General features: G+C 32.9%; 1 protein-coding gene across 1 annotated transcript in view; it reads left to right on the forward strand.

Moving 5' to 3' along the window:
* Window positions 1–20,703, forward strand: part of MTHFD2L (methylenetetrahydrofolate dehydrogenase (NADP+ dependent) 2 like) — a 120,887-nt gene that overhangs the window by 12,579 nt on the left and 87,605 nt on the right. The window contains exons 3-4 of the mRNA XM_081302963.1: window positions 3,073–3,257; window positions 3,861–3,983. Coding sequence (XP_081159089.1) covers window positions 3,073–3,257; window positions 3,861–3,983 — 308 coding nt within the window. The remainder of the gene's footprint in view (window positions 1–3,072; window positions 3,258–3,860; window positions 3,984–20,703) is intronic.

Consider the following 20,703-nt stretch of genomic DNA (forward strand, 5'->3'; position numbering starts at 1 on the left):
TGTAGGAGCCCCTAGCAGAGGCAATTCCTCCATGGTGTAGTAAGGCTTCTAAGTTGAGACTTGAGTAATGTGTTGGATGGACTTGCCAGGGAGGCTGGAGGGGTAAGAAAGAGAAGAGAATGCTTGGCTGAAGGAATAGTGTATGTGAAGTCCCAGAAATCAGAACATACATCATTGGTGAATTAAAATATAGTCAGTGTGTAGTTTGGAACTTGGTGAGCATAGTGTTCTTTAGCAATGAGTCTAAAGAAGCTCATGAATTGGCCCTGGAAATTTGCATTTTAGTAAAAACTCCTTTTTACTTATTTTTGAGGTTAAAAAAAAATTGGTGTCATCTTTGACTTCCATCCTTCTTCTCAAATCCTGCACCCAATCTCAGTAAATGCCCTAAAAAAGATTCCCAATTAGACAACTTAGCACCTCCAGTACTGTCGAATGCACCAGCATCCCTTACTTGGAATACACTGGTCTCATTGGCATCTCCTTCTCTCCTTGTGATTTTATAAATCTACCCTCCATATTTTCACTAGATTTCATTTTCAAAAAGAAAATCAGTTCATATCATTCTTCTCAAAATCTCTAAATGGCTGCCTGTCTCACAATAAAAGCCAATCTCCTTTTAAAGACTTGCAGGGCCTTGTATGACCTGATATCTAGCTACTTCTCTGACTTCCTATCTTTTCCTGGTTCATTTGTTCTCCTCACTATAGCAACTCTTGCTGCTCCTCCAACATGCCAGCACACTCCTGCCTAAAGGCTTTCATACATGCTATGCTATGTGCTTCCCTGGGCCTAATATTCTTTTCACACACTACTTATTAGTTTTATTTATTTCTGTTCTAATATCACCTTTTTTAACAGTTTCACCTTAACCATTGATACAAAATAATTTTGGCCCTCAAATGGGTCCTTTCCCTCTATTATGTCACACATGATATATTAAATATTTACTTAAATTTTTTTTCATATGTCTTCTTTAACTGGAATATAGTTTCCATGTAAGTGGTGCACTTTACCCTTTTAGCTTTTCAATAGTATGCATATTGAAAAGTCTCATTTTTTTATGCACTACATTCTGTGATCCAGAAAATTTGTTTTCAGTTCTTCTAGCGTATAGACTGATGCAGGCATTCTCTCATGGGGCCTCTGCTAATTCTGGGTAGCTTCATTCAGTTTCTTATTGTTTCTACAGAGTAGGCTTGGTTGGGCTCTGAGGTGACTGAAGGGATCAATGCAAAGGACCAGTTACTAATGAAAATTCTCAGAATCTCAATTCTTAATTTACTCACAAACACCAGCTAGGCTATATCATTTCAGTTATACATAGTAATCTGATTTAACATCTTAATGCTTTATTGTAAAGGAATCCCTTCCACGTTCTCAGACTTAACATAGGATGTAGTCGAATTTAATCTGTATATAGTTGTTTTGTCTCTTTGGAAGCTAGGAATCAGTTTATGCCATTGTCATTTCTGACATCCTCAGGGTCACATGTCTTAATAGCATCTGGTCCATAATTACCCTGGACCATGTTTAGTGATGGACAGCTTCATAGTAGTCTATGAACAAATTATTGTGTTTAACAGAGAATCAATTAATAGCATCAACAGCAACATTTCTATTCATATGCTATAAACATAAGACAGAGACCAAGTGTTTTGTATTTTAAAATATAAACGTGTTCTTTACTGTGAGAGTGAATTATCTGTTAGCAGATAAACCTGCTTCTATAAGAATGTTTTATCCTAACTGAATATTGCTGACACAAATTAATTTATTAAAAGTGTTTACTTTTTTACTGTCTCTTAGAAATGAATTGTGCTGTAATTATTTATCATATCTGCAACCCTTAATATTTGCTAATATAGAAGGTAATTTATATTTTAGTATTAAAAGGCCACTTAAATAAATTCATAAAATATGGGAAACAAAAATTCATAATGGAAAAAGTTTATTAATTTATCTTTAAAAATAAAACTCAAAATTAAGCATATTTATTTTAATTTGATTTAGTCTATAATTGTAATAAGCATGACAAGACTGACAGCTTAAGTCAGGGTGTTGATCAGGGTGATAGAATAAAATTATTCCTTGGAGAAGTTAAAAGAGTTGCATAGCATGGTGCTCATGGCTTCAGGCTCTTATATAGGATGTATTAAGCAAGAGTGAACTGATTTAGCCTTAAGGTCACAAGCTTTGGGGGCTACTTATACACAACATGGAGCACAAGTTTGAAATTAGGTGCTAGTTTTAACTAAGCTCTGATGATTTATCTCTTTAGAAAGAATATATAATGTAGCCAATATTATAGTAGAGATCTTGAGTATGTGGCTTGACAATTAAAAAATGTATATGAATGAAAGTTATAAAGAAATGTATAAAGTAGTGTGTTTGTTTATTTAGGCCGCTAAACCAGCATACCATAAACTTAGTGGCTTATGAACAAGAGAAATTTATTTCTCAAGTTCTGAAGGCTGAAATTGAAGATTAAGGTACCAGGAAATTTGGTATCTAGTAAGGACCTCCTCCTTGATTGATGCATAGTTATCTTCTGTGTGCTCACACGGAAAAATAAGACCCTCTCTAGTCTCATTCATGAGGACTCCATCTTTTTGCCCTAATTATCTAACAAATGACCCACCTCCTAATCCCATATCCTTGGGGGTTAGGATTTCAACATACAAATTTTGGGGAAAGACAAACATTTCCCCTATAGGGGGTGGATTATAAAGTAGAACTAAAAAGCAGAATTGGAATCCTTCACAAAATTACAAATATATTTATGAATCTGAAGAGTGTTCAGCATAAATGAGAAAATCAAATTTTGGATGCCTATCCTTGTTTTTTTCATTCTTGTACCTTAAATTTATGCAGTGGAATGAATGAAATATTTTTTAGCAAGAGTGAACTGATTTAGCCTTAAGGTCACAAGTCTGTGGGGCTACTCATACACAACACGGAGCACAAGTTTGAAGTTAAGTGCTGGTTTTAACTAAGCTCTGATGATTTATCTCTTCAGAAAGAATATATATGCGTTTTTAGTATTAAAACTTTTTGTTTCATTTTCCATAGATATGAAGCTGTTGTCATCTCAGGAACTGAAATGGCCAAGCAAATCCAGAAAGAAATACATCAAGGTGTGGAATCATGGATTGCCCTTGGGCACAGAAGACCTCACCTCAGTATTATTTTAGTGGGAGACAACCCAGCAAGCCATACATATGTCAGGAATAAGATAAAAGCTGCTTCAGCAGTAGGTGGGTATGTGTTTTAGTTGGAATTATTGTTTAGTGTTTTTATTTAAAAGTGTGATCATTATAAATGATGATTATCAAATAAGCATCATTTGAATAACATGTATCATTATTATTAGAGATTATCCATTTACCAAAGTTTATGTTAATCTTACTAGTTTTCTTCTGATTTTTTATGGAGTGAATTCAACGTGATTTCATATTTTATGGGAGATATTAGAGGAATACTTAATATTAAAAGGGCCTACATATTCATTATATTTGCTTTAATGAAATAATAACCTCCCTTACTCTGTTCTAGTTGGCCTAATAGTGTTGGTGGTAGTGGTATTTTTACTCTGGTTAAATATATTAATAGTAGGTTGTATCAAATTAGTGCAAATTGTCACTTGGGAAAGAATGTATAACCAAAGAATGTGTATGAGTCATGAGAAAACATCTGATCTATTTGAGAAATCCTACCCTATGATATGTTGAACACTGTCTTTGTATGAGGGGCTTTCCCTCCAGTGGGATGGGTGCATAGGAAATGCACACACTGTTGAACACCATTAATGAAAAACCATATTTTGGTTAGGTAAGTGATTTTGCTTATTTTTCTTCCAGGTATCTGTAGTGAGCTCATTCTAAAACCTAAGGATGTTTCTCAGGAAGAACTTTTGGATATAACTGATCAATTGAACATGGACCCAAGAGTCAGTGGTATATTAGTTCAGTTACCGCTTCCAGGTACGTAAGGCTCTTCCATATGTCTGGTTTGTCTAGGATAAAGGGTATCTTTCAACATAATATCATAAACCTACAGGTAATTTATGCAATATATTCAGAAGGAGACTAACTATTGTACTACTGGTGGGGTAATAGGTAACAACTTCTGAATCATTTATGGTGACATTGATGAAAACCTATGAAAGAAAAATTTAGGCATTGGCAATACCCACACTTCTTGCTTTGCACAATAGTGTACAACCATAAAAATGACTGTGTACACTAAAATAAAGCAATATAATCTTAATAATCAATAAGAAACAATAATTTTTCTGTAACTTTAACATTTTTTCTTAAATTCTTACAAACTGTCTTTGTATGGTTTATAAATATAGTGAAATAAAAAGTGAAACTAATGTTTATTAAAAACACTAATTTAAAACATTAGCAACATTGAGAATTAAAGTTTTTTTGTTTTGTGTTTGTTTTATAAAGAGTAGTGTATAGTATGAGCTTGGCATGGTGACATAAGTCTGTAATTCCAGTTACTATGGGGATCTAGGTAGGAGGATGGCAAGTTTGAGGACAATCGAGGCAACTTAGTGTCTCAACATAAGAGGGACAGGGATATAGCTTAGTGGTAAAGCACTTGCCTAGCATGTGTGAGACCCTCACTTTGATCTCCAGTACTGAAAAAACAAAAAAGAGTAGTTTGAAGTTTGAAGTGCTTACCCCTCATTACACAACTTATGATGTGGAGCAAACGTCTTTTCAATGCTATGGCAAATTGAACTGTCATATTCCTGTCCACGTTTTGATCAGCTTCCAACATTTTATCCTTGATACTTTCAATGTTATGAAATATTGCTAATAGTTCCTTTAATGTGAAATTTTATGCAGTTATCATTTCCTCTGGGACACCATCATCCTTTTTATCACACTTCCTATGTTTATGTCAATCAGTTCACCTTCACTAAGTTCCTCTGGATGCATAGCCAAATCTCTGAAAAGGATGCAATGTCAGCATTCCACAGTCAATTTACAGTCAATTAGAACCCTGTGGAAGTGGCTTTTCAATATTGTTCTTGCCTTCACTTTATACAGTCCTCTGTCTCTCCTATCTTTGTTTTGCTGTTACCATTTTTCAGATCTACTCCTCATGTACATTTCACTTTTAGTATTATCATTTTATGAGTGTTCACTGAACTTTCATCTTTATAGGTTAGTGCCCTTTGTTAGTTTTCCACTTTGTAAAATGTCATATGGGTTTATCTGTCTGGGAGACATGGTTACAACATACTTTGGTTTCCCATGTTTTAACTGGGTAAAAACATGAGGAAAAAACATGCAGTATCCATTCTCCAGGGGTCTTTGAAAGAAGTGGTATGATTGGTCAGCGATCATGATGCTGATCCGTTATTTACATAGTAATTATGGACTGAACAACCAGTAGCTGTTATGTAATTACAGTTAATATAGAATGATAGCTGAAATTTGAACTATGTTGTTGTTGGAGGAATTGTATCACCTAACTAAATTGAGGTTCTAAAATTTGTGCATATTTGAATCCTGCAAGTGAGGATTGCTATATTAGAAGTTAGTTTTTACAGTTTCAAGTTATGTAAGTTTTTATCAACAATTTTATGATGGGAAGAAAGTAAAGTTATATGATGTTTTTATATTTCCTTTAATGATATAACTTAATATCTTGGTATACATGATACATTTTATGGTGTTTAAATTATATCAAAAATTCATACTTTTAATTATTTTTCTCCAATCTAGTGACATTTAAAAATAGTAAAATTGGAAAGGATCATAGAAGTTATCAAGGTTTCCTTCTGAGAAAAATTCTGAGATAGATAATGCTGTATATTCTTCATGTTAGTGTAGCGTTATATCACTTCCTTTTAAAACTAGGTGAAGAATTCAACACATGCAATACTCCCATTTCATATTCTAGATAAATGAGATTTAGAGAAGATTAAAAGTTCATTAACATTATAAATCTTCCCAAAAAGTTTTGTTGGTGTTTGACAGTTGTTTGGCTTATGCAAAAAAAAAAAAATACTTTTGGCACTGTATTTGCTAAGCAATCATTTTATAGCTTGCAGTTGTTGAAACTTCCTCCAATTGCATTTTTACAATATTTAAATAGTTTTACAAGACATATAACAATACTAACTCTTAAAATGCCCATACTACTCCAAGTGATCTATAGTTTCATTGTAATACCTATCAAAATTTCAGTAGTACATTGCATAAAAGTAGATAATACAATACTAAAGTTCATTTGAAACTATGAAAGACCCTGAATATCCAAAGCAATTCAGAGCAAAAGGAACAAAGATAGGCCTCATGCTACTTGATCTCAAAATCAACTACAAAGCTATAGTACTCAAATCAGCACAGTACTTGCACACATAGGTATGTGTAGGTCAATAAAACAGAATAGAGAGCCCAGGACTAAATTCACATTTAAGGTCAACTATTTTTGACAAGAGCACACATTAGAAAATGACAGTCTCTTTAAGAAATTAATCAAAGACTTAAATGTAGACCTGAAACTGTAAACTGTAAAGAGAAAAACTTGGGGAGTTTTTTGACATTCTTCTGGGCTCTGAGTCTTAGATGTGACCCCTAAGCACAGGCAATAAAAGCAAAAATACATGAATGGGATTGTATCAAATTAAAATGCTCATGCACAGAAAAGGAAACAACAGAGAGGAGACAACATATAGAATGGGAAAAATATTTGTAAATCACACACATGATAAGGGGTTAATATAAAAAATGCAAGCAACTCACAAAACTCAATAGCAAGGAAACAAATAACCTGATTAAAAAATGGACAAAGAAACTGAATAGTCATTTCCAAAAAAACCCATAAAAATAGTTAACATGTATATAAAAAATGCTCAATCACACTAATCATCAGGGGAAAGTAAATTAAAACCATAATGAGATATTGCCTCCTATCTGTTAGGATGGCTACTATCATGAAAACAAAAAATAGGTGTTGATAAGGATGTGCATAAAAGGGCACCAGGATGAGGAGAAAAGGAAACTGTCCTGAATTTTTGTTGAGAATGTGAATTGGTACACTCATTATAGGAAACAGTATGGAGGTTCTTCAGAAGTTAAAAATAAAATTATCATATAATCCAGGAGTCCCCCTTTTAGGTGTATAACCAAAGGACATGAAATCAGTTTGCCAATGAGACATCTGTATTCTCATATCCACTGAAGGATTTTTTATAATAGCCAATATACAGAATCAACCTAAATACTTATCAACAGATAAATGGATAAAGAAAATATTGTGTGTATACTATGGAATGATGTTGAGTCACTGAAGAAGAAAATTCTACCATTTGTGATAACATGAAAGAATATGGAGTACATTATGCTAAGTGAAATAAACCAGGCAAAGAGAGACAATTACTGCATGATCTCATTAAGTGTAGAATCTAAAACAAGTCAAACCCATAGAAATACAGGGTGGTTACTGTGATGGGGGCTGGAGTGTGTGTGTGTGTGAATGGGTGTGAGTGTGTGTCCAAATAGGTCAAAGGGCACAAAATTTCTGTCATGATGGATAAATTCTGTTGAACAACATGGTGACTATAGTGTTAATAATGTATTGTATACTTAAAAATTACTGAGAAGGTACATTGTACATGGTCTTACCACACAAAATTATATATAGATTAGATATTCTAATGAGTTTGACTTGGCCAATCTATAAAATTGTATACATGTTTGAAAACATAATGGAATGGGAATGTAGCTCAGTTATACAGAGCTTGCATAGTATGAGTAAGGCCCTGGGGTCTAATCTCCAGCTCCATCAAAAAATATATATAGTACACCATAATACATATAATTTTTAATCTATCAATTTAAAAAAATTAAAAATCATTTTACAAACTACTACATGTAATTTCTCAGGGAGTTCTAACTGTATTAGATTTAATTTATCTTAATAAAATCAAAATTTTATCTAGAAATTTTACCCCTTTAAGAGCAACCTTCTTATTTGGGGACTTTGTTATCAATATCCACTAGATGGCACTGGCTTTCCATCTGTACTAGAAAACAAATTGAACTCTTGTGTTCATTTCAGAGTAAGAAACAATCAAAGGGACCATCATAGCAAATTCTAGATGCTCTGTGCAAGGGCCTTTTTCTATCTTGCTGAAAAGTCTCTCTCTATATATTTACCTGAACACATACACACAAAATAATAATGGTGAATATTAATTGCGTTAAGTATTTATTATGTCAGGCAGTTTACATTTATTAACTCATTGAATCCTCACAATAATCCTGTGGAGTTGAAGTTATGTAAATTTTTCTGATGTGGTATTTCAGGCACAAAATGGTTATATAACTTCCTTCCAGGTTACAGAGCTTCTGAGTAATTAAGCTGGAATTTGAATCCAGGCAGACTGATCTCACATGCTAATACTTTTAGCCATCTTTGATGCCCTCACCAGCTTATCAGTATTAACTAGTGAGTAGGAGGATTGTTTGAAATGTATGTGCTCATGTTGTGACTTATAATGTTCTGAAAGACAGTCTAATGTAACATGTTGTTAAAAGACAAATTCTAGAAACCCATGGCTTGGGTTTGGATCTTGGTTCTACCATTTACTAATAGGTAATATTGAAATATTGGTCAGTTTTTACTTCACCTCTCTGTGTCTTACTCTTCCTATCTATAAAAAAAAAGATAATTCCTACAATAAGGATTTTTTGAGAATTAAATAAAATAATCAATATAAAGAAGTATCTGTTATGTAGTAATAAAAATGGATTCCCAGTTATTTTATTGTAGAAATCTGAGATTCTTTTTCACAATTAGGCCAAAGTCTTGAATAAAATAAATTCCAAACTATAACTATAATTCTAATGTTGGGAGCACAAGGTTGCATAAGGATTAAATAGAACCTGTAATCAGTTCTCATGTACTTCAGGAGGGTAAAAGCAAAGGAATGAGATAGAATCATTTCCTGCCTAATGGTACTAGGTCTGTCATAGGCTAAGCTCCTGTTTGTGTTTGAAAGCTGTGCAACCTTAGCCAGGATTGGAGGTACCCAGGTTATAACTGTGTGTCTACAGTCATTATAGCTTATCTGTCCTATAGCTGACTTTAAAGCTTAGAAGGACTAAAAAGACCATATGTAGGTGTTTCACTTGTCCAGATTGTGCATAGATTCTATCAGTAGTGATTAGTGAGAATTTTAAGATGAGTGAGAAGTCTGTTATTCATGTTCCTTTTTTTTCTCATAAGTAGGCATTTTATTTGCTTTGAATTTTATTGAGTTATATCTATTACTCTGATGTTCTATTGAAAGTTAAATCTTTTGTGAAGTATATATTTGCATATAGAATTTTTAAAAAAGTGGAACAATGGGCTGGGGATGTGGCTCAAGTGGTAGCGCGCTCGCCTAGCATGCGTGTGGCCCGGGTTCGATCCTCAGCACCACATACAAACAAAGATGTTGTGTCCGCCAAATACTAAAAAATAAATATTAAAAAATTCTCTCTCTCTCTCCCACTCTCTCCCACTCTTTCTTTAAAAAAAAAAGTGGAACAATGTTTCTTTAAAACCAGGAACTAGTGACATCCTTTTCAAGGTAATGACAGGGAAATTATAATATCCACAATCTCGAAGCACAGTGGAATTTTGCTATGAACATTTATCATGGTAGGGGACTTGGTGCACAGTGAATTTTGTTTAAGAGGGTTTAAATTGTATGAACTGTGTGAAAGCATTTATATCTAAGCCTAGGAAACAATAATCACTCATTTAACACTCAGAACCCTTAACACTAGGATCTGTTTTTACCTGTGGATTATAGTTAAGAAAACTGAGGGAAATGAATAACCAATTAAGTTCACAGAGACCAGAGTAGCAGTGTGTGGCCAGAAGAACCAGATACAGTGTGCTTCTGACCCCAGTCCTGGTGCCACCACAAAGCCTCTAAGGTAGGCATTTGGAGATGCTTGCTTACTCTTCCATATTTGCTTATTTTCTGAGAAGCCTACTTCTCACTTGTTTCTGACACCATTAGGTAGAATGGGAAGGCTTAGTCTATATTGTCTTTTTGTACAATATTTTTCAAGTACTTCCTTCAGTTATTTAGTTTCAAACATTTGAGAATTAAAATCTTTTGATTACTGTAATAGAATTGAACAGAAAGATGAGAAATAAGTATAGGATTAAATGATTAAATCTAAAGGGGACAAGTTAAAGAGCGGGAGTTTACTCTGTGGATTTAACATAAATAAATATTCTAATAATTAGTAGGTATAAAAGTGTGGATATTGAACCTAATTTGTAAGTGTGGAGAGAGGTATATTTGTCTAGAACTTGATCCTTTATTTAGTAGGAAAAAAACTTTTGGTACAATTGTTTTTCATAAGATATCATCAAATTTATGTATGCAGAATACTTACTATTCTGGTTTTAAAGTTCTTGGTCAGAGCAGTACATTTTAATCATCCTGGACTCTTTCATGTATATAGAGCCATTTATTTTATTTTATTTCTAAATAAATGGCTTTTAAATTTTAACTTGATTTTTGTTCTATTATTCTCTCTCTCTCTCTCTCTCTCCCTCTCCCTCTCCCTCTCCCTCTCCCTCTCCCTCTCCCTCCCTCCCTCTCCCTCCCTCTCTCTCTCTTTCTCTATGGGAGAAACCCAAGTTCTATGTTTTAGTATTCAGAACAATTCCATTTAGGGACAGTTGTAGTCAACAATTTATCCCTGAAATCTATCCAGTATCATGGTAGACTCAATGAGTATTAGTGAAGGAATGTATGAATCCTGAAGTTTCTCAGTCACTGCTTTTTTATAATTGACCTAAGTGTCATCTATGTTTCTACATGAAACAGAGTAGCTATGTCACTGTTTAAGATTTGATGAGACTCTCATACCCACATATCCTTGAAAATTTGCTGCTATAGTATTCATTATATAGAGAGAATGCTAGAAAAATGCACATTTTATTACTTGAATAAGGATTTGACCACTGACCCCTTGACTATGTTGGCTACTTTTCAAATGTACTAAGGCTCAGTCTTTCCTATCCTCAGGTCTTAGCTTAAATGCCATTGCTTTAGGGAGGCCTTCTCAGGCCATTTATTATCATTATCTATTTGAGAACTACTTTTTTTTTTCTGTGACAGAGGCAAATGAAGTTTTCCAAATACTCATATATGCTTGTAATTCCCATTTTCTCTTGGCAATTACCTTGAGCCCATGCAACTTGTGGCTACTGTGAGGCAAAGTGACTTCTTGAGCCACATTTGGACTGAGATGGTTAAGTGCACTATATTCCTCTCCTACTCCTGATTTTGTTTCAGTGTGATCTTGGAAGCTGGATGTTATAGGTTATTGTAAATTACAAGAAGTTGGGCAGTGGAATTCTTTTTTTTTTTTTTTTGACTTTATTTATTTATTTATTTATGTGGTGCTGAGGATCCAACCCAAGGCCTTGCATGTGCAAGGCAAGTGCTCTACCACTGAGCCATAATCTCAGCCCCAGGCAGTGGAATTCTTATTGGAATTCAATGAATAAATAAGTAGCCTTTTATAAGTGACTGAGATTTGAGATTTTTTTGTAAACTATGAAACTTAAAAATCCAAGAAGTTCAACAAACTTTTTTTCCATATTTTTTTTTAATTTGGAAGCTCAACAAATTAAAAGCTCATGAAATATGAAGAAAATTACATCAAACAACACCATAATCAAATTATTCAAAACTACTAGAAAAAAACAAAACAAACCCCCCAAACACTTAAAAGAAGCAGGGGTAGGGAAGATATGTAACCTTTAGAAAAACACAGAGAATGATGAAAGATTTCTTGTCAGAAACAATGCAAGCAAGAAAATAGTGGAGCATCTTTATCTTCCAAGTATTGAAAGGGAAAAACTAAAAAATTCAAACAGGGATTCAATACCCAGTGTAAAAAACTTTTTTTTCAAAAGCAAGAAGTAAAACATACAAAAAACTTTTTTTTCCCAGATATACCAGAAAAGGGAGATTCCAGGTAAAGCTAAAAGAATTAATTACTGGTAGCATTTTCTTTCTAATATAAGAAATATTAAAGGATGTTCTATAGGAAAAAAGGAAATGATACTATACATATATATAGATATAGGTCTATCCAAAGGAATGAAGAGCTCTGGAAATGGTAACTACTTGTGTAAATATATATATATATATATATATATATATATATATATATATATACACACACACACACACACACACACACACACACACACATACATATATATGTGTGTCTCCCTACTATTTAAATCATTTTAGAAGATAATGTTTAACTAAAAATGAAATCGATACAGCATATGATTTGTAACATAAGTAAAAGTAAAGTGTATGACAAAAATAGCATAAAAGTCAAGAGGGAATGAGTGGTAGAATATTGTTGTTCCATTCTTATACTATATGTGAAGTGATACAGTATCACTTGTTGATATACTATGGTAAGTTAAAGATGTACACTGTGAAACCAAAAGCAACCATTAAAATACCACAATAGTTATAGCTGATAATAAAAGACAAAAATTATTTTATTATATTATAATAATATATTATTTAATTGTGTTGATATATTAATAATTATTAATATTAATAATGTTAAATTAATATATAAATAAAAGACATAAAATACATTATAAATAGGGTTGTCATGAATATTCAATGAACCTAAAGGAAGAAAGATGGAGAAAAGACAGCAAAGAAAACACATAATAATGATAGTTTTAAACATGTAAAATGTAATGAAAGTAACCCAATAAACATAAGAGGTTGTCAAATTGGATAAAAATCAAGACCTAACTTTATGTTGCTTACAAGAAAAACACTTCAAATGTAAAAACAGTGAGATTAAAAGAGGATGCTAACATTAATCAAAGGGAAGCTTGAGTACTTATGTTAATATCAAGCAAAGCATATTTCAGAATATTTCCAAGGATCAAGAGGTCATTCCATAGTACTTGAGATTTCAGCTAATCAAAAAGAAATAACAATATTAATTTAAATGCCTAATAGGAAAGCTTCAATTATGTGAAAACAGACCCAGTGGAATAGTAAGAAAAAGGAAACATCTGAAATTATCACTAGAGGTTTTAAAATATCTCTCTTAATAATTGAGAAAACAAATACGCAGAAAATCAGTATGTATGTAGATTTGAGTATAGTATCAACCCATTTGATCCTATTAACATTTGTATAACACTTTCTTGCAAATATCAGAATATACTTTTCTTTTTTCAAGTTCATATGGAATACTTACCAAGACAAACCACATTCTAGGCCATAAACCAAATCTCAAATTTAAAGGACTCATGTCACATGAAGCACACTCTCAGAATACAGTGGAAATAAATTAAAAATCAATAGCAGAAAAATATCTAAAAAATCCTAACAATTGAAAACTAAATAACCTGCTTCTGAATAACCCTTGTGTAGAGGAAAAAGGAAAATTACAAATTATTTTAAACTTTTTATGAATACACATACACAAAACACAACACATCAAAATTTATGAGATGCCATTAAAATGGCTCTTAGGGAAAAATAAATAGCACTAAATGCCTATCTTAGAAAAGAATGGTCCCAAATAAATAATCTCTGCTTTTCCTTAAAGATACTACTAAAATTTATTTTGTAGTTAAAACCATTCCACAAAGAAGTCTATATTCAGATAGATTCCCTGTAGAATTTAGGGAATACAATACAGAGGAAGGAATTCTTCCTGACTCAGTATAGAGTCCACGATTACCCTTATGCCAAAAACCTGAAAAAGACATTACAAGAAGTGAAAACCACAGGTTAGTATCCTTCATAAATATAGATGTAAAATATATTAAGAAAAACTTAACAAATGAATCCAACAATATATAAATGGATCAATTATCATGATCAAATGCATTTTACTCCAGTAATGCAACATCATTTTAATATTTAGAAATAAAACAATGAATTTCATCATATGAACAAAGTAAAAATGAAAACAATCATATTGTCATCTCAATAGATACAGATAAAGTATTTGATAAAAATACATCATCAATTATCAATAAAGGCTGACAAATAACCAATAATAGAAGAGAACTTCTTCAAGTGAATTAAAGGCATTTATGAAAATTCTGAAGCTATCATAATTATTGATTTTTGAAAGATAGAATATTTTTCTGCTACAGTCAGGAAGAAGTCAAGGATGTCTGCTTTCACCTCCACTTAACTTTGTACTGGAGAGTCTAACTAATGCAATAAGCCAAAAAAAATTAATAAAAGACAGATGACTTAATGTGTATGAAAAAAAATCAATGTAATTTACAAAAAATAAAAACAAATAAAAATTAAAAAAAATTCCCCCAAACTACTAGTACTAATAAGTGAGTTTAGCAAGACTGGAGAATGTAATATTAGTATACAAAAATCAATGCCTCCATACTAGCATCAAGCAATCAGATACTGAATTTTTAAAAAATATGTAAAATAGCATTAAAATATGAAATCCTTAGACATAAACTTGACAAAGCATGGGGAAAATCTGTACATTGAAATTTAAAGGATGCCTAGAGAGAAACTAGGAACAGCCTAAAGTAATGAATCAAGACACCTTGTTTTACACTCAACAGTAAGATGTAAGATTTCCTCTAATTGTTTGTAGATTCAAGACAAAACCAGTCAAAATATCCTAGTTTTTGTGGGACATTTTCTAAAGGTGTAAATATACAATTAGAATACCAGAAGGACAAGAGAGAACAGCACAGAAGAAATATTTGAAGTAATAATGGCTGAAAGTGAAATGAGTGACAGACACCAAACTCCAGAGAATGCCAAACAAAATAAAAGAATAAATACCAAAAGTGGCCCCAGCAGAGGAAAGATTCTCAACTCATGGCAGGATCAGGAAGCAGAGCCACAGGAAAGATGCACCCTTCCAGGGTATGCCCCCAGTGACCCACCTTCTCTAGCCACATCTCAGCTGCCACAATAATCACCCAGCACATCAAAACTAGGATAGACTAAGTGGGTTACAGCTCTCACAATTCAATCATTTTACCTCTAAATATTCCTGAGAAACACAGGAATAAAAGGGGTACACCTTTTGTCAAAACCATGATACCATGGAATGGGTGGCTTAACCAACAGAAATTATTTTCTCACAGTTCTAGAGGCTGAAAGTCTGAGATCAGTCACAGATTTTATGAGCAAAAGGAAGACAAATTGAAGACAGCTCACCTGCTTGTGCAACGTAAGAGCCACAGGATGGCAGCATCGAGCAAGCATTTTCCTTCCTTCCTTCCTTCCTTCCTTCCTTCCTTCCTTCCTTCCTTCCTTCCTTCCTTCCTTCCTTCCTTCCTTCCCTCCCTCCCTCCCTCTTTCCCTCCTTCCTTCCTTCCTTCCTTCCCCAACCACCCACTCTCTCTTCCTTTCTTTCAGAAAAGTTAATGATTTATACCCATCTCTGAGTAAATCACTGAGATAATTTGCATATTAGTGGGATTGGTTGGTCTTTGTAACCACTTAAGTCCCTTGCTGTTCATACCCAGGTGGAAACCATCCTAAGAACTTTTTCAGTTGCTCAAATCTATAGAAGTGTGTGTGTGTGTGTGTGTGTGTGTGTGTGTGTGTGTTTTGAGCAGTTGTATTGCAAACTTGTTATGTCGTCTAACTCGAGATGACTGATTTCTCAAAATATCTTCAAATTTAGTCATTTCTTAAACAGCAGTAGTTACTATTTTTCTTTTTAATATTATGTTTTTTTTCTTTACCATGAAACTCTTTTCTGTTTTGAGTATATTTAGCTTGAAATGCTAACAAGGATTTACTAAAATCACAAGTCCCTATTTATATGGTAGCTCTCTGAGCCTCTTTATTTATCAGGTCAACAAATATTTACCTAGAATCCAATCTATATAACTCTATGGGAGGCACTCGGGGAAAGAGATAGTTAGGAAACAATTTGAGACTAACTCATTGTCCTTAAAATATTTGCATGCAAGATCTCCAAAATGTAACATTTTGTTTTTCTTTTCTCTTGTGGGTTTACAAAGAGCTCATTATCGAAGTCTTTTCCTCTATAGAATGTACATAGCTTTGAAAGTAGTACTGTGCACTTGACAGAATTTACTATATTGGGCTGGGGATATAGCTCAGTTCCCTTGAATGCACAAGGCTCTGGGTTAAATCCCCAGCACCACAAAAATAAAATAAAATAAAATAAAATGAATAAGAGGAAGAGGAAGAGGAAGAGGAAGAAGAAGAAGAAGAAGAAGAAGAAGAAGAAGAAGAAGAAGAAGAAGAAGAATTTTCTATGTAAAGTTATTAGAGTGCCTAGGAAACAAAGGGCTTAATAAACCAAAGCGTTTTCAACATAGTTTTAGAAGAATAAGGCAATTTTAGGATCTCCATATCCATACACCTCATCCAAGAGAATCATATAGGTCACAGGTTAGCAACTTTAGCAAAATGTGTAAGTTCCAACCCCAGTAATTTTTTTAAAACAGCCTGTGAAGTAAGCCTGTCTGGAAACTTACTGGGCATTTTCTGTGGCTGTAGGAGAGGGAGGCTGAGGAAGGGTGGAGAGACAGATGCACCCTTTCTGGCCTAGAGAACACCTCCCACTCCACCTCCATGCTGCACAATATTTTCAACTTGGGAGGTGGAGTAGCCCAGTGAGGTTAGAGTCATTTCCCATTCCTTTTCTGTTTGTCTACCCCTCGATGATGAAACAACTACTAAATGATATTGGGCAAGTGGTAGGCACTAGATAAGTATTTTCTGTCTTGAAATCTTGATATAGAAGCCAGGAGAATATTAATCAGTTTGAGAACACTGAATTAGCTTGAGAACATTGAATTCTATCTCTCATTTACTTCTAGAAAATAATCTATTAAGATACTGTAGTTAAATAGTTTGATTAAACAAACTGTTTTAATTTATAAACATTTATTCCATTAGAATAAATTTCAGAGGGCAAGAATTTTGTCTGTTGGCTCACTTATTATCCTATGCCCTGGGCACATGGAAGATACTCAGTAAATATTTGTTGAGTGAACAAATGAGTGAATTCTCAAAGACTTTATATACACTCTAAGAGTATGGACTTTAATCTATTAGCATACAATTTTGCCTGAAATTTTTGATTTTTCAAGTCCTGAAAGATAGAAGTAAAAGGAAAAAACAAAAAACACAAGTCATTCACCTTAAATTTATATTGTAGAATATAACAGTGCAGATGTCTAAAAAGGTGGTTGTGGCTCAGTGGTAGAGCACTTGCCTAGCATGCGTGAGGAGGCAACTGGGTTCTATTCTCAGCACCACATGAAAATAAATGAATAAAATAAAAGTCTGTCAACATCTAAAAAATATTTTTTTAAAAAAGATTATATAGGGTCAATAAATCAAGATTCTATGACCACCCCCTGCCCCTGTGGTTTTTTTTTTTTCAGGTGGTAATCATTCTATTGTTCTTCTTTATTTTATTTATTTGAATTTGTTATATATGAAAGCAGAATGCAATTCAATTCATATTGGACAAACGGAACACACTTTTTCATATCTTTGGTTGTACACGAAGAAGAGTCACATCATTGTGTTTACATACATGTTCCTAGGGTAATGATGTCCATCTCATTCCACTGTCCTTCCTACCCCATTACCCGTCCATTCCCTCCCTCCCCTTTGCACTATCTAAAGTTCATCTGTTCCTCCCATGCTCCCCACAATCCCCATTATGAGTCAGTATCCTAATATCAGAAAAAAAGATTTGGCATTTGTTTTTTTTGGAATTGGCTTATTTCACTTAGTATTATATTCTCCACCTCCGTCCATTTACCTGCAAATGCCATGATTTTATTCTCTTTTAATGCTGAGTAATATTCCACTATGTATATCTACCACATTTTCTTTATATACTCATCTACTGAAGGTATCTAGGTTGGTTCCACAATTTAGCTATTGTGAATTGTGCTGCTATAAACAAGGATGTCAAAGTATATAGAAGGATCACACAACTTTTCCTCCTGGTAGTCTCTTATTCTAATTGTTCCCAGTTATCCACCAGTATTTTCTTAGTTTTTTTATTTGTAAAGTAGAGATAATAATAGTCACTTATTCAGGAAACATTTATTGAGCACCCCTGTTTTCCAGGCACTGTTCTTTGTGGTAGGAATATATCAGACAAAAATTTCTTCCCTTGTGAATATGTAGTAGGACAGATAAAGATAAACATCATAAATGAGCAACTACATTTTTTAGAAGTTATTATATTGTGGGAAAAAAGACAATATATTGTGGTGAAAGGGATAAGGGTGTTGGGGAATGGTTGTATTTGTATCCCCCTTTCTAACATTTTATTATAAAAAATTTTAAGCATACAGAAAAATTTAAAAAATAGTATAATGAATACCTATATATCCTCAACCTAGATTCTATAGTTGTTAAAATTTTGCTGTTTCCTTTGTCAAATATGTATCCATCTATTAACCCCTCAAACATCTTATTTTTAAAGCATTTAAAGTTAAGAACATACTAATATACCACAAAAACTTCAGTATGTACATTATTAACTATATTCAACATTAAGATTTTTATGTAAAATTATGTATATTGAAATGCACACTAGTAAGTTTACTTTTGCACATATTTTGAAAAATATAAACTCGTACTTAACTTAAACTCTTATGTAACTATCAAAATGTAGAACATTTTCATTAAATGAGATAGTATTCTCATGCCACTTCCTAGTGGTTCCCTCTTCCTACCTTTCATCCTCACCCTAAGGTAACTAGTAATCTTATATTTCCACATGTTTACTGTCCATTTGGATATCTTTCTTTCCTGTTTAAATATTTAGCTCATTTTAAGAAATTAAGATACTTATCTTTTAATTATTGAGCTTTTGAAGTTTTTATATATATCTAAATACAAATTCTTTGTCAGATACATATTTTGTAAATATTTCTCACAGTCCTGTTTTCTTAACAGTAAAACCTTAAAATCTTTTGATAAAATAAAAATTTTAATTTCCTAAAGTCTAATTGATTACTTCTTTCATTTATGCTTAAGCATTTTATATTCTAAAAAGTTTTTGCAATTGGAAATAGTGCATTGAAGGCACTTTCTCATGTGATATCTGTTAAATGTCATTTACAATTTATGTAGTCTTATGCAGAATTTTTCTTTCTATCTTTGGAGACTGATAAATAAAATTTCTTCCTTGCTTAAAAAAAAAGGAAATATTTGAATGAAGGTAATAGTTTAGCTAAGGTGACAAGACAGTTTTTGATTGTTTTGTTTGTTTGTTTTTAGGAAAAAAAAACCTTCCATGACAGAAGGCTGTAGCCAAGGTGGGAAAATGCCTAACTTTTTTGAGGAAGAACAAGGAGACCAGTGTGATGCTAATTGAGAAAAGAGTAGTTAGTGATGAGATCAGATAGATGATTGGGGTTTGGAGTAGTAGAGATCAGAGTGTCCTGTTTACCACTGTAAGGTTATAAAATTGCTTCTGAGAACCAAAAATGTTTTTATAAATACTGTGACAAAACTGGTATTAATGAATCTTCTAATCATATGTCCTAAGGGTGACTTCAGGTAAGTCATTCAAATGAATTGGATTTCTTAATTTTTCTGATCTTAATCTTTTTTCCTCTATTCATATGAAATCCTTCCTTTTAGACTAAATAACCTTAGCTAAATGAATCCTGTGTCATACCATTTGAATGTCCACACATCTGTCTTTTAAAACTACTAACACTTAAGTAGCTCAAGACAAAATTGTTATGGAATAATGATCTAAGGTATTTTCTGAGTAGAAGTTAAGTAAGTATATAAGAGGACTTTGCTCTCATAAAGATAGTTTGTTAAATTTGAGTCATAAACATTAATTTTAATGTAATACATTCAGATCCTACTTTTGTGGGTTGTATAAAGCAAAAATCCCTTTTGTTCACATGGGAATTTCCCTAATTCTGTTTATTAAATAACACATTCTTTATCAGTGGCCCAAAGATTTTTAAAAACGAAGTACAAGAGGTACGCAAAGGGTAGGGTATAACTCAGGGGTAGACCCTGAGCTGGATGTCCAGGACTAAAAAAACCAAAAACCAAAAACAACCCAACAATAACAACAAAAATGCAAAACAACAAACAAATAAACAAAACCAAGAAAGGAAGGGAAGGAGGCAGGATTGAGGAAGAAATGAAGGAAGGACACAGAGGGCAGGTCTTTTCAGTGTTCTTTAAGTGAATGGGCAGCACAGAGCTGTAGATGCTAAAAGTCAATGTAGCTCAGGCTTATTGGTAAAATAGCTCTTAAAATCTAAAGAAGAGCCCTTTTTGAGTTCTTTTAATAAATGGATCAGCTCATACATATATCATACATATATTAGTAGAGTTTTCACTAATGAACTAACTTGGGCCCTTATTAGAAAATGAGAATTTCAAATATAATTGTTTTTCTTTTCATTTATAAAGCCTTTGAATTATTGCAAAAAATATCTATATCATGAAACTTCTGCATGACTAAAAAAAGACTCATCACCATCTTCATAATCATCATCATCTTCCAGATTTTAGAAAAATGGAACCATGATTTTTGTCCTCAAATAGTAAATTAAACATGTAATTATTTAAAGTTTTGCTAGAATCTGTAATGGTCTTCTAGCTTTAGAGAAAATAGATGAGGTTTA

This window comes from Spermophilus citellus (genome assembly GCF_964194105.1).
Source record: "Spermophilus citellus genome assembly, chromosome: 8".
In the NCBI taxonomy this organism is placed as follows: Eukaryota; Metazoa; Chordata; class Mammalia; order Rodentia; family Sciuridae; genus Spermophilus; species Spermophilus citellus.